At 41.0% G+C, this 24,445-nt stretch overlaps 1 protein-coding gene across 1 annotated transcript in view; it reads right to left on the bottom strand.

The window, feature by feature from the left end:
- Positions 1-1,227: 1,227 nt before the first annotated feature.
- EXT1 (exostosin glycosyltransferase 1) overlaps positions 1,228-24,445 on the bottom strand; it is a gene marked incomplete at both ends in the record, with an annotated part of 264,824 nt that continues 241,606 nt past the window's right edge. The window contains 7 exons of the mRNA XM_084229290.1: positions 1,228-1,413; positions 6,102-6,273; positions 7,709-7,869; positions 13,103-13,192; positions 18,215-18,310; positions 19,351-19,469; positions 22,357-22,489. Of these exons, the coding sequence (XP_084085416.1) occupies positions 1,228-1,413; positions 6,102-6,273; positions 7,709-7,869; positions 13,103-13,192; positions 18,215-18,310; positions 19,351-19,469; positions 22,357-22,489 (957 nt within the window). The remainder of the gene's footprint in view (positions 1,414-6,101; positions 6,274-7,708; positions 7,870-13,102; positions 13,193-18,214; positions 18,311-19,350; positions 19,470-22,356; positions 22,490-24,445) is intronic.

Genomic DNA, 24,445 nt, shown 5'->3' with positions numbered 1-24,445 from the left:
AGGGATAGAGTTCTTTTTAACAAAAGTACAACTAAACTCCACAGAGTTAACAACTGAAATGAAATAAAACAGTATTAACGTTTTTTCTGCTTAGTTTTCTTAGTCTCATAATTTTCCGAATATTTATTTAGTTTGAGCCAGATTTTTGCTCAAGGCAATGTTTGACCAAAAATGGTGTCCAATAGTATGGCTGTTCCTCAGCTATCCTCATGTTCAATGGTGAATATTGATATATTATTACTTATTTCTCAATAGAGAAGCTTCTGAAACTTGGTTTACACAAACAGGAAAGAGTTTATCTTATAAGTAATCTGTTCCCCCAATACTCTCATTCCTTTGCCTCTAAGCCAACATTTGTCCTAGCTCCCAGTCAATGCATGCCAGTGCTTGAACGTGTAATCCAGCCCATGCCTCCTGAAAGGCATTGGATGTTGCGGGTCAATTTCCATCTCTTATGCTGGTGGATTGTTTGGATGGTTCTTTGTGCAAACTGAACATTTCTTAATTACACGAGCATTTTCTAGGTACTAATGCCCATCCCCACCCCCAATGAAAAAGAAGATCCTATTATATATCTCAAATATAAAGTTTTCAGTTGAATTGTCTCCCTGGAAGTCATAATACTTTCTGTCATGCAGGGACATTTTACAGACAAAAGTTCAAGTGGATCTGCAAATTCAAAGTGGAAAACAATTTGCACTGGGCAAGTTGAATAATGAACTTGTTTTAACATATGCCTGGTGATGTCTTGACACTGGACAGAGTGACACTGTGTTTCTCATGAAGTCTGAGCTTTGATAACCGCAGGAGGCCTTGCATGGCCAATGACAGTGATGTTTGTGGGGGTAGCAGCTTTGAAATATTCACAACCAACACAATTTTGATTAAACAAAGAACTCTGTTTTTTAATAGTTTTGATCATTAAAAAAGTTTAAACCTGCATAGCAATCATTTCAAAAATAATTATTTAATGTTCCATAATTAAACTGTACACAATCTACTCTTGGGACATAGAAGCCAGTGAGGTGAGTTTGGAGCAGTCCCGAGCAGTCCCAGAAGCCAGGAGGTGGGTTCCCGTTGGCCTTTGTTTTTTTGTCATTCTGTTGGTCTGAGTTTATTTGGATACTTGGCACAATCTGGCTCCACTGCTGAGCGGATCTGCACTGGGAAGAGAGAGCAGCTTGACCTCGTCCCTTCTCTCTTCCCCTCCCCCACTTGGCCGATTCCTCAAAGTCGCTCAATGTCTCGGTATTTCTTCCTCAGAATAGAGACCTGGTCTTTAAAGAGGACGGGATCCAGCCTCATCTGAGAGTGGATCAGCGGCATGTAGCCAAACCAGCTGGCAAACGTGTTCATGCAGCTCTGTCGCTGGGCAAAGTGGTCAGGGTCAGCCCAGCGGGAAGCCCGAGATGTCTGGGGAAAAGGAGAGAAACACGGGAGACAATGAGAGCAGGGCAAGTGGAGAGAACCAAGCCAGCTCCTGGGCCCCAGAGCTGCCCATCCACGTGCCCGGCAGCAGAGCGAGCACCAGCTCTGGTCTTCGGCCCACGCCCAGGCCTTCCAGGACAAGCTAAGTTCCTCAACAGTGGAAACACACACAGATCCACGTTGACTAATTCTTTGGTCAGTGAATGACTTACAGTGGAACCTCAAGGCCTATGGTCAATAAATATAAAACCTTCTCTTCGTGCTTGGGATAAAATACTGTGACTCAAGATGTGTTTATGGTTTCAAAGACAGTTTTCTAAAACCTCCTTGTTCACTTGGTGAATTTGAGGATATCAGTAATCAGCTTTTAGACGTTTATCTTTCTCTCTTCCCTCCTTCAACTATGTCCCTACCTGAATAAAGGTGCCACGGAATCTTTTTTAAATCAGTTACAGCAATTGTTGAAGAAAATCAAAACACTTTACATTTCAAGGCCAGTGTTATACAGCACCTAACAATCCGTTTTCCCTTGTGAGGACTGCTGCCTCGAAATCACTCCATCAAGTGTAAGGTTGGATTCGGTGCTGACAGTGTGTCTAGAGGACGGAATATGCACCCAAATCTCAAAATTCTGCTCTTCTTTCAACCCAAGAAGAGTGTCATTTCCTACTGCACTAAAGTATCCAGGCATTTTAAAATATTTTTTATTGAAATAACATTGCATGAAGTAACATTGCATGATAACATATAAATTTCATGTGTACATCATTATAAATTAACATTTGTGTAAACTACATAAAGTTCACTACTAAAAGTCCAGTTTTGTCCTTCACTATATAATGGAAATCTTGGGCCTCCCTGGTGGCGCAGCGGTTGAGCACTGGGTTGCGAGGCTGCCCGCAGCCTCTGCAGCGCTGGTTCGATCCCCGGCTGCTCCCCGGCCACCAGAGGAGGGTCCCGCATGGTGCGCAGTCCTCTCCTGCCGCCCGCTGCTCCCCTCAGCAGTGTACTTCGGTCCTTCTGCCTGCTCTGCTCCCCACTCTGGCTCTGGTGAATTCTCTCACCCTCCCACGCTTCTGACTGTACCCAGTGCTTGTATAAATAAATAAATAAATAAATCTTAAAAAAAAATCTTGTTAATATAATGGAAATCTTTTACCCACCCCACCCTCCATTCTGGTAAGCACTGAGTTGTTTTATTTAATTCATTAGTTTGTTTTGTTTCTTTATATATCAGATATGAATGAAACCACATGGTGTTTATCTCTCTCCAACTGACTTATTTCACCAAGCATAATAACCCCTTTATCCAGTTATCTTCTTAATCCAGTTATCTCTTGATGGGCACTTAGGATGTTTTCAACTCTTGGCTACTTTAAATAAAGCTGACATGAAAATGGAGGTACATGTATCTCTTCAAATTAATGTTTCTGCCATTTGTGAGTAAATTTTCAGTATGGAATTTTAATTTTTAACTTTCTGAGGACTCTGCACACTGTTTTCTACAATGACTGTACCAATTTACACTACCACCAACAATTACAAAGCTTCCAGCTCTCTACACCTTCTCCAACACTTGCTGTATTTTGTCTTTTGGGTAACAGTCATTCTCACAGGTATGAGGTAATAGTTTATTGTTGCTTTGATTGGCTTTTCCCTAATAAATAAGAGATGCTGAACACCTGTTCATGTGCCTCTTGGCCATCTGCACATCTTCTTTGGAGAAGTGTCTATTTGGAGTCTCTGCCCACTTCTTTTTTATAGGATTGTTTGGGGTTTTGTTGTTGACTTTTATAAGTTATTTATATGCTTTGGTTATTAACCAAGACAATCAGCCCTACAGAGCCACTGCTAACCCAGAATAGCAAAGAGATTTATTCTGGAGAAGTAGAAATATGGCTACCATCTCTTAAACTCTTTGTGTTGCCCTAGGGTTGGTTAAATGTTTTTGGATGATATAAGAAGAGTGACGCTGATTTTAAAAGAAAGTGTTAAATAATTTGAGTGCTTAAGTTCAAATAGACCAAGTAAGCATAATGTCATTAGAAACATTTTTTTTTTTTTTTTAATGAACAAGGAAAAGGTGAGCTGCCTAGTTATGGGATAAAACCACACAAACCTATTTAGGTTACTGTTTAATGAGGCAGTTGCATGCACGCGCGCGTGTGTGTGTGAGTGTGTGTGTGTCTGTTTGATGTCCTTGTATCCTTATGCATTGTTAGAGAATATCTTCATAGGAAGGTACATTTTACTGTGAGATTCACAAAGACTCACTTTAAAACCTCAAGTATAAACATGCTTGAAGTAACCACTGAAGATGCATACAAATGCCAAGTTACTTGCAAGGAGCAGAATAGCAATTGTTATGATTTTGGGTCTGGGAATGCTACTACCATTAATTGATATGAAAAAATTTTGAGTGTTCCCAGATTCCCCCAAATCACCTGTCAAACCATACCAAATAGGAATGTTCTATTTTCAGATTGCAGGGGAAACCTAGATCATTTGTAAAGTGTTTTCATAAAGTTTGTATGTGATATACAACAACCTTGTGAAGTTATCTACCTGGGTAACAACATCACCATTTTGCAGATGAAGAAATAGGTTCAGGGATGCAAAAATTATTTGTTCAAGGTTCCAAAGGGGCAGAACTGAGGTTCCATTCTTTACCATTTATACTAGAAGACCTCTGCTTGGCATATCAGAGGAAATATGTAATTAAATTGCCAAGTTGACTTCCTATCAGAGCAGACAGTCCCCAAGGCACCTCCTCTTGTTCCTAAGTTGGTGTGGGCTTGCAGGCCATTTCTGACTGGACTGCCCCACTTCCAGAGGACCCAACAAAGTGCTCACAGATGCAAGTAGAAATACTGTCAAGAGCTTAAGCTCAATTTTATTCTCTTACAAAAAAAAAAAAAAAAAAAGTCCAGCAGATTCATTCAAGTATCTTTTTTGCCTACAGGTTTTAACATTTATTTTGGATCAACCAACAAATTAGATGAGCTATCTTTCTGTGTAACAAAGGTTACACAGAATCTTAGAGCATGATACCTGTTCACTTTTCCAGCCAGACAGTCAATAAACTCATGTGACTGATGGGAAGAAATATAGTACATATCCAATTAGATACCTGCAGTTAGATCGAAAGCTGTAAGTTAATGTTTGTCCCAAAAGATGTATAAAATTACTAGAAATACTGGCTTGGTAGAATTAATAAAATCTATGAAAAGGTCATAAAACCAACTCCTAAGAAACATATGTTGTTAGGATTCCATCCTAATTAGTGTATCAATTTAGGGAAATTCACAGAATTCTCTGAGCAAACAATTTATTAAGGAATGTTGTGCCCTTAAATGAGGTAAGATGCATGAGAATACCTAGGTACGTGGTAGTCAGTCAATACATCTTGCTTGAATTTGGATAGTTTTTCTGCCTTAAAGACAAATATGTCTAACAAATCCTCTTGCCTGTCCTTTTAGTATAAAGGGAAATAAGCCTCTTTGTTCAATAAGGACAGCAACTTTTTCATAATCAGTGTCTAGAACATGCCTAACAACCTCCATGTTCAGTAAATGTTGGATGAAATTTTATAAACTTAAAATCCTCTAGTGTTTTTGTTCTTACTAAATTTAGTGAATGAAAGGTCATTGATTATGTTAACATGAGACTTGGTTAAGTTTTCTTGTGTAAAAACTGGATCTGTATATGATTTCTCCATAACCATTGGACAAAATACACAGAATCCTGAACTGCTGATCTGATATAACCAAGTTAAAGGGTGTCCTTAAAAACTGATTCAAATCTTGTTGGACTATCCATGAGTTAACTTGGGTGCTTCTAGAGGGTCTTAAGATTTTTGATTTCTTACATATACTACTAGGTTCATTCCAAAATGAATAAAGGTAAATAAGTGTCAGCATTTCCAGACAGTAGTAAGACAGGCCCTAGAGTATAGAAGAGATAGCTGTAGAAAAAACAGAGCCTGGAACTCAAACTCCCCATTCTGTCTCTAAAACTGTGTGGCTTGAAGCAATATGTCTAAATTCTGAGTCCTACTTTTGTAACTGGTAAAAAGAGAAAGTTGGATTATATTTCCTGGCAAGTACCTTTAGTACTAAACTTTTATGACTCAATACAATATTTTACTTTTACAAAAGCTTTCACACATGCTATCTCAACCTTATGAGGCAGATTTCACCATTTCCATTTTAAAGATGAGTCAACGGAGCTCCAGAAGGTATCTGACTTCCTCTGCCAGCCTATAAATGCTGACTCCAGCTGAAAATCAAGTCTTATGACTCCTGATCTGCCACCGTGATGTTTGCCCAACTCAAGAGCAAGCACCAGAAGATTGTGGTAAAGAGACTATTATGAGCTACTCATTAAATAAAGCACCTACAGTAAACTTACATAAATCTGTAGATCTTTAGTTCTGGAGAAGATATGTTTTTCTCATGCTACCTTGTAGGTCTTATGCAAGCTTTTATATCCTTGACATAAAGATACCCTTGACTTTTGTTCTCAGCTGCTCATGTGCAAACCATACACTGTCTCAGAGCTTTGATGTCTTTTTTCTGATTATCTCCTCATTACACTTCTAGAGGAACAGTTAGTCCTAACTTCGTCCAGATAAATTATGTTTGCAAAGCAAGGAAGGCGAGATATTCTCTTACCTGTCCCATCATTGTCTCCTTATACTGCTTCTTCTGGGTCACTTTGATTGGAGGCAATTTTGTCACAGCTGACACCAGGAAATTCATGAGAATGTCCTCACAGTTAGCCAGTTGGTCCACCATGTTCTTCAGGCTGGCTGGCAGGTAATGAGTGTACAGGTAGTGATAATATCTGGGAAAACCAAAGACAGAGTTCATAGAGGACCATAGTTATTTCAGGCAGGTGGTCCTCTGACAGAAAACATACATTCTTTGAATATCTAAATATACCATGGGTGATGATGATGATGATGGTAATAGCTACCACTTATATGTTACTTGCAATATATGCCTTACTAAAATGTTCTAAAGTGTTTTATAAGAAATGCCACATTTAATCCTTGTAGGAAACTGTGATAGAGGAGGTATTACATTTCCATTTTATACATCAGAAAACAAGACACAGAGATACATGTAGATGCTGATGTTGTTTGCCTGCCTGACTGTAGTAAAGGCTGGCTACAAGAAAGAGAAGCCCCAATGCTGAGATAGCAAAAAGAGCTACTTACAAGTGACCTATATTCACACCATTATGAGCTGCTTTATATTTTAACTATTGACTTTGTCAGCGCTGACTCAATACTAACCTGTGACTCTAAGCCCAGCATTAAACTGTTCAATTTCCATAGTCTAAGAACCATGTGTTTTAATAGAGCAAAACCCTAATTAATCTGGTGGTCAATCATTATGGTGAACCCACAATTAATCTGCATTACTCTTTAGCTTACTATTATTGTTAAAGGGGCATATAGGAAATAATTGACAGGAAAAGTCATTTGAGCAAATCCAATTCATTGACAGGAGGTGACAGGAAGAAAGGGTGAACAAGGCTGAGCCTTAAGCATTGTGCATTTCCAGCTCTAGGCCCCTGGGTCTTCTTGACACACTTCCAGCTTTCTGCTTAGGGGTATAGAGTTGAGCTAGTCTCCATGCCACACCCCTCTTCCCAGTTATTCTCGGATATTCTTGGCCAGTTTTCTTTCCTCCTCCTCCAAGTCTCTCTCCATAGCTCACTGGCTCAGTGAAGATTTACATGGCCACCGCTCTCAACTGGATTTCCTACTCCCTCCCTGCAACCCTCCTCCAGCCTCCTCCACACTTGGCCTTTTTGCTATGTAACTTTTCTTCTTAACTTATTACAGCACCATTTTGTATATTGCATCTCCCCTTGATAGAACGTAAGACCTACATGGGTAGGGAATTTTTTCTGTCTCACTCAGTGGTAGATCTGAAGCACCCAGAAAAACAGTGCCTGGGGGCACTCAATCAAGTGTTTAGTTATTAATCTAATTTTGTTGCTCAATACATCCTGTGGAGTATGTCTCACACTTCAGACTAACTGAAGATGTTATGCTACCATAATCTTTGGAAATCCAATAAGGCCATACAAGGTTTATTGGCCTCAAAGACACATGTTGATCACCTCCAAAGAACTTAAACAGGTATGCAAACTGATTTTTGCTGATGTCGTTAACAAGATATAGCCCAGGTTCCTATTTATGCAGTGGCGAGGAACTGGTACAAGGAGCTATATAAAAACCCATATGAAAGATGTGCAAATTCCTCACTTGTGGTAAATAGCAGCTCCTGTCAACACCATGGAGTAGTCGTTCGTCCACTTGGATGTGTACCCCCATCGCTCCTTAGAGTTATCCCAGAAATGGCTACGTGCGGGGTACCCCACAATCCTCTCAGGGAAGCTCTGCCACACCGTGAAGGCAAAATCCACCTGCAGGCAGAACACAAGCCAAACAAGCAATCAACAGCGTTAACAAATGTCAACAAAACATTACCTTCCCCCTGCTAATTCATAATGCGAAATCCCAGGACTGTTAAGAAACATTAATTCCATGTATTCATCAGCAAATTAAACTGACTGCTTGACATTTTGCCCCATAATTATGCACATTTTAATGTTTTCTGTTAAAGAAACTTCAGATTACTGCGGAAATGAAAGAGGGGAAAATGTACTGCTACATCCTTTAGAATCTCAGTCTGTTCAAGCTAAAAAACAAGTCAAAAAAAGCAGTTGCTTTCCCCTTTCCTCAGAGGTGCACGTGATCGTTGATTCATGTGAGGCACAAATGCATCTGTTTTATAAACGGGAGCAGATTTCCTATATACATCCAGAATATGAATATAGAACAAACCTTATAACCAGCAGACAGCAAAACTAAAGTGACAAAAATAATAGCATCCTTTTAAGAGCAAGAGCAAACATGTTTAAAAAGTGCACAAATTCTAACAGGAATGCAGAGCAGGTACCATAAAGAAATAATAAGTCAGGCCTCTCAGGTTGGAGGATGCACAGTGCCAGGGAAATCTAGAAAAAGCATCCACAGTGAAAACTCACTAAGAGTAAGTGGGGGCAGTGCCAGGGGAAGCCACAGGACTATTTTAAAGGAAATGCAGCTAAATGACTTTCCAATGCTGATAATAACCCAAAGCAAGCACTTTTGAACTCACTGTAAACTAAGATTTATAAATAGCAAAGGCTTTTCCCAAATATACAAACGTACTTCTGACTTTCTATGGTTATTTGATGAGTGATGATATATAGAATATAAAAATATAGTCCTAGCAAATATTCATATCAACCTCATAATTAAGTCATGCTCACCATGTGACAGCATAGTTGACAGGTACTTATACACTTTAGAACTCATTTAATCCTCACAATAACCCTGTGAAGTAGGTAATCACATATTCTCCAATTTACAGAGAAGGAAGCTAATGTATGTGGAGTGTCGAGTAATCTCCCAAGCTAGTAAGTGACAGGGCCAAGATCAGAACCCAGACAGATTGGTTTTAGGTTGGGTCTAGACTGTCAGTATAGCCTTTTTAACTCTGGTGCTACCGTGTTAAAAGCAATTTATCACCCTACAACCTTTGTCCTATCATTTCTTGATACATAATGCAATGGGAAATTCACTTATTCCACATGTATTTCAAGCCTCAGCAAGGAGAAGGAAGCTGAAGGGCTGACTGATGCCAACAAGCCCAGTTCCTGACCTTCCAGAGTTCAAAAGCAGAGCAAATAACTATTCATAGTAGCCAAAAGGTGAAAACAACCCAAATTTCATCAACTGAATAAACAAACCAAAGAGGGTGTGTGTGCATGTGTGTGTATATATACATATCTCCATACAATGGAATATTACTCAGCCATAAAAAAGAATGAAGCATTGTTATATGCTATAATATGGATGAACCTTGAAAACATACTGAGTGAAAGAAGCTACACACAAAAGGCTGCATATTCTGATTCCTTTCATATGAAATGCCCAGAATAATTCATAGAGCTGGAAAACAGATGGGTGGTTTCAAAAACTAAGGAATCACTGATTAATCGATATGGGGTTTCCTTGTTGGGTGATGAAAATGTTTTAGAACAATGTAGAAGTAATAACTATACAATATTGTGAATGTATTAAAGGTCACTAGATTATACACTTTAAGATGGTTAATTTTATCATGTGGATTTTACCTCAATTACAAAAAAACAAAGAAAATGAGCTTGGACTGATATTTTCCCAGCTTTTACTATATGCCAATACCACCTCCTCTTTCCCACACTCCCATCCCATGCAGCCCATGACTTATTTAATATTTTTATTTAATATTTTTCTTTAGACTACCTATTCCTTTCTTTTCCCCACTGGCCTCACCCTGTGCAATCCAAGATTGTTGGCTGTATTATTTTCTAACAAACTTTACAGTAAACAATTGTTAAAATGAAGAATGCATGCAATAAATCATGTCAAATAGTTTATTGGACACAACATCTTTTGGGAAACAGTGATCTGTAAGGGTCCTCTTATCTCCAGACTCTTTGGACTTAGTTAAATATATTTGTAAAAACAAGCTACAAATTTTTAGGCAAACCCAGTTTTGTGCCCTATCTCAAGATAAGAAAGTCTTAACAATGGACTATGATGGAGGACTGTGGGTGTCCAGTTGGTGGGTGTGGTGTGGTAGCAAAACCTGAAGCGGGAGATCCTATACCTCTAAATCATATAGAGTGTTATAAACCATTTTATCTCAATAAAAAATATGTAGTGTCTATGGATATATACAAAATAAATTCAAAGCAAACACTAAAATGTAGATATAGCTTGTTCCCAAAACTATAACACTGCGGGGAGGATGTGTGAAAGTCTGGTAAAGGAATAGACAGAGGGAGCAGGGGGCACCTCAAAATTAAAGGACAGCAGGGGAAAGGACAACATTTGCCAGAAGATTGAAATCAGGTCGAAATACCCCACCCATTGGCACTGGGGTCCAATGCTAATGGCACCAACTGATGGGGCTGGTAGATTATGCAGCACAGCCTCAAAGAATGAGGCTGGCTGTTTGCACTCGTTGGGATTTTCGGCTATTCTTTGAAAAGAAAACACATGCATTGGCCACCACTATAAAACCCAATGGGGTGTTTTCATTACATGAATTTCTTACTATCTCAAAGCCAGTTTCAAGATTTTCAAAGGAATTCAAAAGTAAATTCAGATAAAACTGATTCTTGTGATAGTTCTGCTTTCACGCAGATCATTAACACATCAAAGAGGCAAAGGTCAGCTAGCAGCCTTTTCTCTTAAAAACCAACATCTGTTTTCTTTTGAGAATTTGCAGTAACCCAGATAAATGTAAATAACTATAAACCAACTCTATCCAATGCCCTTTAGAAGAGGCTGTTTAAAAATCCATCCTTAATACAACCGAAAGATATTTCACAAGCTCAGAGCCCTTAGAGAGGAAAGAAAATGAACCAACATCTATTCACCGAAAAAAGAGGAAAAGAAATCCTTGTCCTCAGTCAGCTTAGGCAACAGCCACTCCATGATCAGCAGGCAAGAGGAAACCAGACTGCCAACCTCTTAAATTTACATATCATTTTCAACCCACATTGACTTCTAATTACTTCACATACAACACATGTTCCTCCCAGCATGCACTGAGTGGCTAGAATTGCTATTCTCTGAAAAGAAATTCACAGGCACGTGGCTCCATCACAGCAGCTGATGGTTATTTCACCATGGGACGGGGCAAAACAAACTCTAGAGTGAGCCCAATTAACTGCCATGGGTCCAGGCTAGATGTAAGATGAATCAATACTGCAGGTGATGGGATAATGATTTATGTGTATATTCTAGGTTTATGGACCATACATTTTACCATGGCAACATGTTGCTTTGTGTGGGTTTATCTTCAAGATCCCTTCTCCAGCTCCTTGCCCTGCTCTGTGACCTGGGATGATGGAACTTACAAACCGCACCTCTTTGTCTTCCTTGCTGGCTGTTCATTGGGTCAGGTCAACGGAGTTGCCAGCAGGAAAATGAAGGTGGGTCAGAGAGAGTTTACAGTATTTTTTCCCTGCCTCCTCCTTGCTTTGGCACCACAATCCCTCCACGACCGGAGCTCTAGGAAGCAGCCCCATCTTCTGAGCACCCTGGAAATGCAGGGGTCCTTCCTCTCTTCTGCCTCACCCCCACCCTTCAGACACTGGGGTGAGAGCTGTTGCCTGTTCTTGGTGCTCTCAGGGGTCCTCTCAATCTCCGGTGAGATTCCTTCACTCCACCCTCAAACCCTTCATTTGAATCAGCTGAGTTAAACCTGTTTGCTGCAGAATTCTGGTTGCCACAGGCAGGAACTGTAATCAAAGTACCCAACGTGGAGACCAGAACAAAGAAATCTCTCAAAAAACACTTGCGAAATGAATGTGCGCCCAGGACGCCAGCTTCCCTTGCAGGAGGCAGCAGAAAAATACCAGCTGGAGCATCCTCTAGCCGTATTCCATGCCTGTCTTTCCCTTTGAACACTAAGCATATCTTCTCCACCCCACCCTTTCTCTTGCACATGATGCAATCTCTGTGTGTTCACACTCAATCCCCTCTGCATGCCTCCTCCCTATTGGTCATTCCTCCCAAGTATTTATAGAGCGTGGGCTACACAGAAAGCAGTTTAGCACTGTGAGGTCCAGGACACTGTGTCCTGGGATTACTTAGGTTGTCCTTGAGCATAAGGTCAGTTCAACTCCATTGGATGGAAACTGGAAGCATCCACAGTATTTCAAGAAACACTAAGGTTAACACAGGGTGCTGGCTACGTAGGCAGTAGTCCACTGAAATCAGACAAGTGTGCCAGTAAGTGCCGATGTTAAAATTGAAAGGAATATGATTATGAATAAAACGGCGAAAACATACCAGTTGCTAAGCCTCCATGCTTTTTAGCAGCTACCATTAATAATGTATTTCCAATATACTCCCTTTTATATCTGTCTTTGGGCCCCTCGATGGTTTAAAGTAAGGTTTCAGAGATCAATACTCATTCGAGTTGTAAAAATTGGTTTTCTACCATATCTGTCTTCCTTCTCACACATTCTTTGTGCAATCTTATTTTTGGCACAAATACCTGAACATCTGAAATAGCAGGGATCTCCTTCTCAGCCTTAAAGTGAAACCGCTTGCTCTTGTGTGGGTGAAAGCAAATGAGCACTTTAAAGCAAGAAGAGCTGCCTTTGGAACTCAGAGTAGTGTTTCCGAACAGGCAACACACCGCACTGACACGAGGGGAACAGGGGAAAGACAGGCCCACTAGCTCTGGATTATGTACTCTCCCATAATGTGAAACAGGCAGCCTCCCGCCTGCTTCCCCTTGCTTCTCTGCACACCTGGCCACAGCTGTACTGTTTAAAAAAAAAAGGAGGGCAGGCAGGAGGGGAGAGGTGAGAGACTGCCATGCAAATGAGGAACCAATTAGTGGTAAAAACAAAAGAGAAACTGCCCCCCTCAGGGTGCCAGGGGTGGCAAGTTGCTAACAGGAAATGGGTTGATTAAAACTGATTTTGCAGGAAGTTTGAAAAATGCTCTTGACTTGGCCAGGGGTAGAACAGAAGGAGCACTGGCACCCTGGGGCTTGGGGCCACTGCCTGGGGAGCCCCCATTGCTCCTGGAGTGGGTGAGTACCTCCGTGGTTGAAAGCACGGTGTCCTCATCCAGGCTGAGCACTGCGTCTGTGATGATGTTGTCATAGGGCAGAAAACGGCTGCTCATCACCTGCAAGCAGAAAGCAGACGGAGGGAAAGAATTAGAGAGAAGACCGGTCTTTACTGTTTTCAGTGAAATCCTCCCATCTTGGGCCTCCCCGGTGGCGCAGCCGGTTGAGTGCAGCGCTGTGAAGCTGTCAGCAGCCTCTGCAGCACGTGTTCGATTCCTGGCCAGCCAGGGGAATTCCCACATGGCGAGGCAGACCTCTCCTTTCTCGCCCACTGCTCCCCTCAGCAGTGTATTTCGTCAGTCTGCCTGTTCTGCTCCCCGCTTCGTCTCTGGTGAATCCTCTCACCCCCTGCATCTCTGGCCTGTACCACAGCTCTTGTATGCATAAATAAATCTCTAAGAAAAAATTCCTCCCATCTTCCCCTGCAGAGAGAATGTTCAACCGTCTCATCAACCCTCAATGCAGAAGCCTTCCAGTTCCCATCAGGGAAGATTCATTTGCTCCACAATTTTTAGTTACCTACTGTGTACCAAGCACCTTGGGAGTCAAAGGGGTATGAAGGTAAATGAGATATTTTCCCTGTTTGGAGGAGTCGGAGTCTGCAGAGAGACCGAGAACCTGCTATGCAAAATGCTGGGAGATCAGAGATGAGAGCTGCCAGACACATGGAAGAGCAAATGAAGGTCTCATACAAGTGACATTGGAACAGGACCTTGATAGACAGGAATTCGCCAGGTAGAAAGAGAAGGAGCCTCAGCAGTATTTGCATCAAGAGGCCAGCTCATCCCAGGCCTCGCCTCAGGTTTGGGTTACGTGCCTCTGAAGCTACTGGAAGGCTTATGACACTCAAGAAGGAGAAAGCACCCGCTGTGACCCATCCTGGGCGTGCCAGGGATGCATGAGCAGCACCAATAGCTTCCAGGTCTGCTCCTACACATCTGTCAACTGGGGCAAGCTGGGTTTTCTTTCTCTTTCTCAGGCTTTCAAAATAAAACACAAGGAGATTCGCAGCCCCCTCTACCCAGTGCTCAGAAAGCTCAGCCTGCAGCGAGTCTCCTGATACTGTTTACATGTCCACTGACTAACGCAGAAACCATTAGCTGCCAGCTTAGCCAGGCCCTGACCTTTCCCGTGTTACGCCTACAGGGGAGAACAGCAAAGACAAGGCCTATAAATTCAAAATGGAATCTTGCAGCCAAAGCAACAAACACATCAATTTTATACTCAAGCCTAGACATGGAGATTTAAAATGAGGAATGAGAAGGACACATGGTTTTAGTTTTATTTTTTTTAAGTTTTTTTTTTTTTAAAGATTTATTTATGCATACAAGAGCTGGGGCAGAGGCCAGAGATGCAGGGGGTGAGAAGATTCACCAGAGACAGAGTTGGGTACAGAACAGGCAGACTGACTGAAATACACTGCTGAGGGAAGTAGCAGGAGAGACAGGAGAGGTCTGCAGCACCATGTGGGTATCTCCCTGGCCAGGGCTCGAACTAGTGCTGCAGAACCTGTGTATTGCTTCATAGTGTGGTGCTTAACCCCTTGCACCACCAGGGAGGCCCAAACCACAGGTTTTAAAAGGATCCATTTCCTCTTTCTGAATGTGCTCCATTAATGGAGGCTAAGAGCCCATAAGCCAGCCAATTCCAAATCCAAGTGCAGAAACTAGGGGCTCTCTTTCAAATGCCATGTGCTTTCAGCTACATTCCCAAAGTTGAATGGTCCAGCAGCACGGAACCAATCTACTTAAAAAGTCAGTTCTTAGTGAACTAGGTTTGCATCATGGGTTCATTTAAGAAATATTTAATTTTTAAGTGACTGAGACTTAAAAATTACACTGCTTAATGGGGAGTAAGAAATGTCCGTGAGTAATTACACAATAATAGTTAAAGCACAATAGTAGCTAACATTGATCAAGCACCAATCATGCCACACCCACTTCTGAGCATATTTGCATGCTTGGTATCTTACTGCTGGGTCCTTTTAGAGCCCTTATTAGTTAGATCATTTTCTTTTACTGAAGGAAGGATCGAGACAGAGTTCAATATCTCACCTCAAGTCACGCAAAGTCTTAAGTCTTACTCTAGTCCACAATACAAACTAAAGTTCCAGGGCTCCTGGTGGTTGGCTGACATTTACTTGGTGTCTACTAGGCACAGGGCTAAGCATCTGTTACACAATATCTCATTTAATCCTCAAATTGGACCCAAGTCTTAGCCCAGGTTCCCTAGAACGCAAAGCCTAGAGCAAAACCTAAGAGTAAATGCTTAGAAGGAGGCACAGTCCCAGGACAGACTGAGGGAAAAGGAACTGGAATCAGCCAACGTGGATGCCAGGACTGAAATGGTAAGACAGACATGGTGGTAGAATCTGAGGTACCTTGTAAGAGACATCTGAAAAAGCTAAAGGAAAGGTACTATTATTCTTATCCTCATTTTATAAATAAAGCAACTGGTACTACTCATAGAGTGAAAATATAGAATCAATCAATGAATACAGGCATAGACATGCTGTACTAACTTCAGAAATCAGAATGGCTCCCCATCAGCCAACTGGTCAGTCAGATAGTTAGGCAGTCAGTCAGTCAGACTGGACCCTATTTGAATATCCCGCCATCTTCCAAAAAAAAAGGCTTGTCAACTAGGAAAAGATCTGGTCACCCAGGGAAGCATAAAAAACAAAAGAAGTTCAATGTTAACAGCATCTACCTGAGTACCATTCTGGGCACTGGCACTGGGAAGATAGATTAAGGGTTGTAGGCAGCTTTTAGCGTGCCAGTTCCTTTCAGAAAATCATACCAAAGGTGAGGTGGGGTCCATAAGGGTAAGTAAGACTGATCTTGAGAGGCCTGTAATTATTCTAATTCCTGCCTTTTGTAGTTAAACACTTACCACCCTACACTTGTAACCACTGCATTCTGGCCCTATGAAGGCCTCACTACATTTGTCATATTCCTTGTGTGTTCCAACATGTGACACAGTGTCCAGCACATAGTAGGTGGACATGCATTGGAAATGAACAGGTAATACACTGGTCAGCTTATCCACAGTTTATAGTCCTCACTGCATTGTGTGAAATCACAGGAAATTGTTGCCATAAGTCCAATGATTGTTTCCCTAGCACACTGATAGTGTTATTGCAACTCAAAGATGTTTTCCCTAGCCTGAGACAGTCTCTCACGACCTGATCCCTTCTCCAGGATGGACAAAGAAGTCTCTTAGAGGACATTGCCAACCTCAATGTCATTTAGTAGTGACTAATTTCTTCCCAATGGATAAGATCTACAAGAAAGCAGAAGTACAGGCTAGAGAATAAAGAACTCATCTCATGTTGTCAACAGTGGAAAAGACTTCCAAAGAAGGCAGCATGTGGATGGGCCTTAGAGAATATATGGGAACTTTAATAACCAAGATGAAGTGTTGAGGAGGGGTGGGCAAGGCACACAGGAAAGGAATACAAAACCCTTTGTATTTGAAACCATTGTGAATGACCAAATTTGGTCAGAGGGTAGGGGAGAGTAATGAGGGGGAAGGTTGGGAAGGCCAGGTTATTCACAGCTTCCAATGTCAATTTAAAGTATCAGCAAATAGATGAGACTCAACAACAACAAAGAAAATACTCCTGTCAAAAAATGGGCAGAAGAGTTAAAAAGAAACTTCTCTGAAGAGGAAATGCAAATGGCCAACAGGCATATGAAAAAATGTTCAACATCACTTGTAAACAGGGAAATGAAAATCAAAACTACCATGAGATACCATCTTACACCAGTGAGAATGGCACATATTAAAAAAACTAGCAACAACAAATGTTGGCGAGGTTGTGGAGAAAAAGGAACTCTCCTGCACTGTTGGTGGGAGTGCAAACTGGTCCAACCACTATGGAGAGCTGTGTGGAGATTTCTCGACCTACTATACAAAGAGCTTCCATATGATCCAGCAATTCCACTCCTAGGTATTTACCCAAAGGACACAGAAACATCAATTCCAAAGAGCACCTGCACCCCTATGTTTATAGCAGCACTGTTTACAGTAGCTAAGCTTTGGAAACAGCTCAAATGCCCAAAAATAGATGACTGGATCAAGAAGATGTGGTACATATACACCATGGAATATTACTCAGCATTCAAAAAAGATAGATCATGCATTTTGCAGCAACATGGATGGCACTGGAAGGGATCATGCTCAGCGAAATAAGCCAGAAAGAAAAAGAAAAATACCGGATGGTCTCACTCATAGCAGGAATCTAGAAAACTTAAATAAGGACCAGGAAAATGAATAACTATAAGAAAGTGAAAATCAAAATCAATAAAAACTATGAACCAGAGACACTCTATGGGGGGTGGGGGGTGGGGAGGGGAGGGATTGGGGTCAAAATAAGGGGGTTGCAATTGTATGGGGAATATAAAAATAAAATTTATTTTAAAAAATTAAAATAAAATGAACAAGCAAAAAAAAAATAAAATAAAGTATCAGCAAATAGAGTTCCTTAAGGGCCATGAGATGATTAAAAAGATTATTCAGTTCTGGGTGAGATGAATTGGAGCGTGGGAGCAGGAGGCAGCAAGGCAGCACATGTGAGAGTCTCTGATAGAGACACCAAGACATAAAGAGGGTGGAAATGCCCTTCTTAGGATAAATACAAGGAAAAGCCAAAATTCAGACAGATACAACTAATTCAGATGAACCAGCTAAGCAGAGCTCAAGCACCACCACTATCACCAACAGCCTCATCCTTCCCCTCATGATTTACAGATTACTACTGGCAGGCACTGAACTCACTTAATCCTAACAGCAACTCTAGAATGCAGGTGTCATTATGTCCATTATGCAGATGAGGAAACTGAGGCTCAGGGAAGGATATATATGGGGTAACAAATCTTCTAAGGAGTGCCTGTTAGCACTCAGCTCTTATAGAACTTAGTCTTGTCAAAGTGAGGCCATTCAGAGACAGGGAGAGTTTTAGGAAAAACGGTCCAGGACCAGCAGCTCCCACAAGAAGGAGCAAGACACACAGGGACAACACCCAAAGTTCCCCAGGGAAAAACGGAGACTCCATGGCGGGTGCACCCCTCCAGTCCTACCTTGCTTTCTCCTTCGATGACGATAACAGGCACAGCAGTGGCGGGCCAGCGGTGTTTGGCTGGGAGGGGCTTGTCACAATTCCAGAGAACTATGATCTGCAACGGACAGAGATCATTAGGCGGATGATGATGGGTTGATCCATGCTTCCAACCCAAAGTCTCTGAGTCAGAACGGCAGGCATCAACACTGAATCTGCAAGCCAGTCTACTCCCACACAACCTGCAGAACCTTCTCATCTCAACAAGAAGAGACACAGGACAAAAAGAACAACCTAAAAACAGTATGTCCAGAGGATAGGAGAAAGCTGGAGGGGAAAAGAAGTAATTTTAGGGTGGCTGGATCTTAATAAAGTGGTTTCCTAAATTCTGATCTCATAGGATGAGTGAGATTTAAAAAAGCACTGCTCAAATTAAATAAAAATGTACACCCCGCATCTGAACTTCTGTTATGAACTTCCACTACCCCTAGCAAAGGGGGAGAAACAAGAATTCAAGAGAAAACTAGTATGAGCTCATGTTCTGGATTCTCAGAATGGCTGTTGATTTTATGTAACTTCATTATTTCCAATAAATGTGTTTAGTTCAAAAATGCATACTTCAACATGATTTAATTCTTTCCTCCTTTGTAAACCTCTTTATATAAAGTAATTTACAAATCAGAAAAACCACTGTGAAAAGCATGGGAGTGATACTGATTTGGAAAATATTGTTACCATAGATATAATCTTCTGCTCCCAATTTTATAATTAGTCGCAGTTGCTGTGACAGAAATTGACACCACAAGTCTGTTTCTTTTAAAACTTATTTTCCTGGGTCCTTCCAGTGGCATTTCTGCAGTGACTTTATGACTTTGACATGAAAACAAAATAATGTGTGCGTGTGCATGTGTGTGTGTGTGTTTTAACATTACCAGAGTGCAAAGATCTCTTTGGAACCCACCATACATCTATGCTGGATTTCACCTCCAAGAACCTTTACGTTAATGAGAAGGCTATAACCAGAAACCAAAAATGAATGGGCAGGAACAGTGCCTGATGTGAGCTGAGTCCCTGGGAAAGTGTGCAGCAGGGAAGGAGCAGAGTCTCCATCCACGAAGCTGGAGGAGGCAGGTGCCATGCTGCCCAGCCCCCACTCACCTGGGCACAGTACTGGGATTTGGCTGCAGCCGCGAGAAGTTTTAACACTGGCTGGGACTGAGAGACCAGGGGGGTCACCACATGGATGACTGCAGTGAATTTGGAGGGGGGCTTTAAACCTGAAATAGAAAGGGGAGAGGTGCCTAATGAAGCTCTGAAAAACAAGACTTAGAAATTACTCCTCCTTGCTCCACTGCATCCCTAGAGCTAATGTTCCCTTCCAGCATATTTTTCCTTCGCCTCTTATGTCCTGACAGAACAAAACAAGGCAAGGTGAAACGCTGCTGGTTAACTGCCACCCGCATCGAGAGGCCTCAATAATTTTCAGCTCAATGTCCATTTCCAGATCTTCCTCTGATATCCTTTCCTGGCCTGGGGGAGGCATCTTTGATCTCCCTTCTGTTATTTAGGTCCCAAAGTCTAAATACACACACACACACAAACACACACACGGTCTCACCACTCAAGAACGGTCAACTCTAATCACATCTCAGTATGGATTTAAGTAAATATGCTCTCTCCCAGGGTATTTTCGTGGGTCTTATTCTTAATTGTGTGGTAAAGGGTTTTTTCCTGATTAACAGTCTTTCAAACAGTAACTAGCCGGTGGTAAAGGTTAAAAGATCAGTATCTAGAGTCTGACTGCCTGGTCTGAATCTCCGCCACCAGGAACTGGTAGTGTGATAATATCTTGGGAAAATTACTTAACCCTCGGTGTTTTCACAGCTGTGAAACAAGCTGATAGCAATAGTATCAAACCCAGGGAGTTGTAACGGGAATTAAATGAGTTAATGCGAAGCACTTAGATCAGGACCTAGCAGATAATAGGGGCTCCCTATATGTTGCCTGCCAGCCCCACCACCAGAATCATTACTATTTTGGAGAGGAAGCAAAAGTAAAAAAGAAGTAAAGTAAAAAAGAAGAAAATTCAAAATGACAATCTCTTCTTTGTGTAGCCATGACACAGCTGAGAGAGAAAGGAAGTGGTGCAGTCCTCTGCCTACTGTGTGCTCTGAAACCCCAGCAGGCAGGTACCATGATGATGCAAACTGCCACAGCCACCAAAGAGAAAGAGGTGGATGAATTTTCCCATAAAAACTGGGAAACTGGAGCCAGGTTAAAAAGCCTCTTAAAATTCCATTAGTTTAAGGACTCCCTGGTGGTGCAAGGGGTTAAGCACAGCACTATGAAGCTGTCCGCAGCCTTTGCAGCATGAGTTCAATCCCCGGCTGGCCAGGGAGCTACCAACATGGTGTGGCAGGCCTCTCCTGTTTCGCCCGCTGCTCCCCTCAGCAGTGTATTTCAGCAGATCTGCCTTTTCTGTTCCCCACTCTGTCTCTGGTGAATCCTCTCATCCCCCCACACCTCTGGCCTGTACCCCAGCTCTTGTATGCATAAATAAACCTTTAAAAAAATTCACTAGTTTAGACTCACTAACTTCATATTTTAGTAGCTTGAATGCAAAGAAGACAAGAGTAGGGACATTCAAGTTAAGCTTTGATATTGACGGGATGAAGGCAAGAATCAAATCAGGCTATATATATATTAAAGGACTATACAAATATTTTGAAGAGCAAATCATATTATCCTATTAGAACTTTCAATATATGTTAGACGCCAACTTTCCCGCTATCTAGACACACATTCAAGATTTTGCCAAGCCAAGTTCCTTTTTAACCATGAGGATGGACCAGTCACTGCTTTCATATTGCCCTGCGATAGTTTCAAAAGCATCATTTATCTACATCGAACGTGCTGACTCCAAATGAAGATCTCAGTATTTACCAAAAAATATATAGAAATTTTATCAAATATGGCCTTAATCTGAAAACAACTCAATTCTAATCTTGTCCCTGTTTGATGTTTTAGGCCATACATTTCTTTAAGTTTCATCTTAACTGTTTCAACCTGAACACGTACAACTCAAAATAAGGGAGAGATTGTTGTTATTGGAGAATAGAAGCCTTGCGTGGAAAAACTTAGTCTTTTTGTCATGTCGGCTTGAAAAATGCATTATTATCCCAGGGTTCCTCAAGTTTAGAACTGTGAATGTGGGTACATATCCATGACACTATTAACATTAGACACCTGGGATTCTATATACAAACACGTCCATGCCATGAACAGTAGACTTGTAGAGCTCTGTCCCTCTGCCCATTCTCTTTTCCTCATTATAAAGACACTAAAAATACTGAAGAGCAAAGATTGTATCTCATTTGACTTTTTATTTCTACCCCCTAGCACTCCATTCACATAGCCAGAAGAGGAACATAACTAATGTTGAAAGAGTGGATAATATATCCATCTTCATATAGTCTTCAATCTTTTTCCTTTCCCTTTATTAATTCAGTTTTTCTTTGGTATGAGATAGAGAAGTAAAAAAAAATAGGGAGAGATCTTCTATTTCCATTTTATATATGACGAGACTTAAAACTAGCTATCCCATTGCCAGATTCAAAATGATCTATACTTTGGGAAGCCCATTTCTCAAACAGAAGTAACTCTACTAAATATAAAAGTGCAACTGCTCAGATAAGAAAGGCTTTTTTTAACCCCCATTGTATAAAGCTCTGCTGGATACAAAATTCTTGACAGGAGTCTGAAACACCACCTCATAGGCAGGCTGTCAGGAAGATCTCCATTTAGAACCACAAGGGGGCCTCCCTGGTGGCGCAAGGGGTTAAGCACAGCACTAGGAAGCAGTCCACAGCCTCTGCAGCACAAGTTCGATCCCTGGTCAGCCAGGGAGCTACCCACATGGCAGACTTCTCCTTTCTTGCCTACTGTTCCCCTCGGCAGTGCATTTTGGTCAGTCTGCCTGTTCTGTTCCCCACTCTGTCTCTGGTGGATCCTCTCACCCCCCACATCTCTGGCCTGTACCCCAGCTCTTGTATGCATAAATAAATAAATCTTTTTTTTAAAAAAAGATAGAAACACAAAGGGGCATTCATTCTGGGCAGCAACTTGAGCATAAGTAAGGGTAGCTCCTGGAAGGAAGTCACTTACCTAAATTAGCATAGTAGTAAGGAAAATCTCCCAGATAAGATGAATACTGTGGCAGTACGAACAATCCTCCAGGGTGTTTGTTCCATATTAAACTGTTACGTGATATGTGCTTGAATATTCTGTCCTGAATAATCTAGGAAATGAGAAGAGAGCACCTGGTAAGGATGAGACCATGATGATGAGGATCACCATCATTCTCAATTTAGGGATGACAGCGCTTAACATAGTGACCCCAAATTCCCCAGATAAACATGTCTGGTACAAAAGGAGAGTGACGGACATTGGAAGGTGTGAGAGAGTGGAAGAAGTCGGGTCATCAAACTTCCTGATCAAACTACAGTCTAACCATAAACTCTATTCGATCTTTTGAGGTAAGTCCAAGCTTGTCTGAGAGTAAAGTGCAACAATGTCCCAATGGCTGCGTCTCAAGAGCTGGCTATAGGTCCCTATCAGGAAGACGTGGCCTCAGTGCCTAGAGACCTCCATGGGCCTTGCAGCGATGGAGCTCGGGCCATCTGGAAGGCCTACCACAGTCTGGAAACTAGTGAGGTTTTAGTCTGTTCCTTTAAATCAGGAGGCAGATCTACTTGCTTGTCATATTTCATTTTCCTTTCAAAGTTAATTGAGGACTTTTGGGTACTGGCTAGCCAAAATCTTTGCTGTCTTCCATCTCAAAAGGTAGTGAGTGAACAATTGTTTAAAACATCCTCCACAATAGGACAAGAAGCAAGGCATACGAAGACTAATAATAGCCCAGCTAGTTAGTTCATTAGTTTCTTTGGACTTGGGACCTTGCAGATCATTAAATTCTACATTTAGAGTCAAATATTCTCCCATCCTGAATCATTTGTCAGATAAATGTGATTAGTACACTTTACAGATTTCTTTCTGTGACTTTCAAATTCCTGTAATTATACCACCACTCATTAAAGATATGATTTGGCAAATAATTAACTTGATACAGAATTTCAAGTTTCAGCAATGTGGGGTTTTTTTATAAAAAAAAAGAAAAAGAAAAATCCTACCATAAATCTCAAGAGATTTAAGACCTAAATCACCATTTTCCAGGTCTCCATTTAATGCAATGTGATTTTAAGTACAGACCATTTTAAATGGAGTTTTATTATTTGCTAAGGTTATTAACACCCTCATCTCATCCCACATGGTGACTGGAGAAGTAATAAAGTGAGCTACATTTATCTTTGCAAACCTTATCAGATTTATATTTTTTAATGAGAGGGAAGCAAGGGGGAAATTTAGAACTTAAATATCTTAGTTCAATAATTTCTGCATTTTATCTTTTCCCAGATCAAAATCGCTAATTTTACATAGGTAGATAGATGTTTCTAATTGGGTGCAGATTTTAGGAATCCAGCTAAAATATCCGTGTTTACTTGTACAAAAGCAATATTCAAATTCTATTGTCTAGGCTTTAATAGTGAGAAAATTGTCTTAGTTTTAGAGTTATTTTCATGGCTAGTAATTTCACTTTGTAGTTCACAATACATATTAATTTTTAACAATTATTTGTATCTTCCATATCCTTTTCCTTTACAATCTTTCCCCTCTATAGTTATTCATTTAAATCCTCTATTTTCTTGCTTTCCAAACTTATGTACCTTCTAGTAGGTGGTCACTTAAATAAATCTGGATATCAAGCTACAGCATACATTCACAACAGATAGCATCCTAAAACTGACTGACATGCAAATGACAGGAACTCAAGAGATGTCATAAAATGGGCAACCATTTGCTTTGGGTGTCTGGGTGGTATGTTTCTCATTGTCATCAGTTACCTTTCTGGTTCATGATCAAACACTTATCTTTCCAGAATTCAGGAATACAGTAAGTAGTTATTTTGAAATATCAACAAGCATTTTATGCCACCTTTAACCAGATCTTGATAGGACTCTATGAGATATGCGAACAGTCCAAAGATTGAAATTAATTTGGGTCAAGCAAGTGGTCATTTTTAAGACTCATCTGACTTACCTGTAATAAAACAGCACATTAATTATAGCAGCCTCTCAGAATGTATTTGTAACAAAGTCTAAGTTTATATTTTTAAAATGACTGCTTTAAAAACTCA

This window comes from Talpa europaea (assembly GCF_964194135.1).
Source record: "Talpa europaea genome assembly, chromosome: 3".
In the NCBI taxonomy this organism is placed as follows: Eukaryota; Metazoa; Chordata; class Mammalia; order Eulipotyphla; family Talpidae; genus Talpa; species Talpa europaea.
Note: the sequence above shows the minus strand (reverse complement) of the source record. Positions and strands in the feature narration are given on the sequence as shown.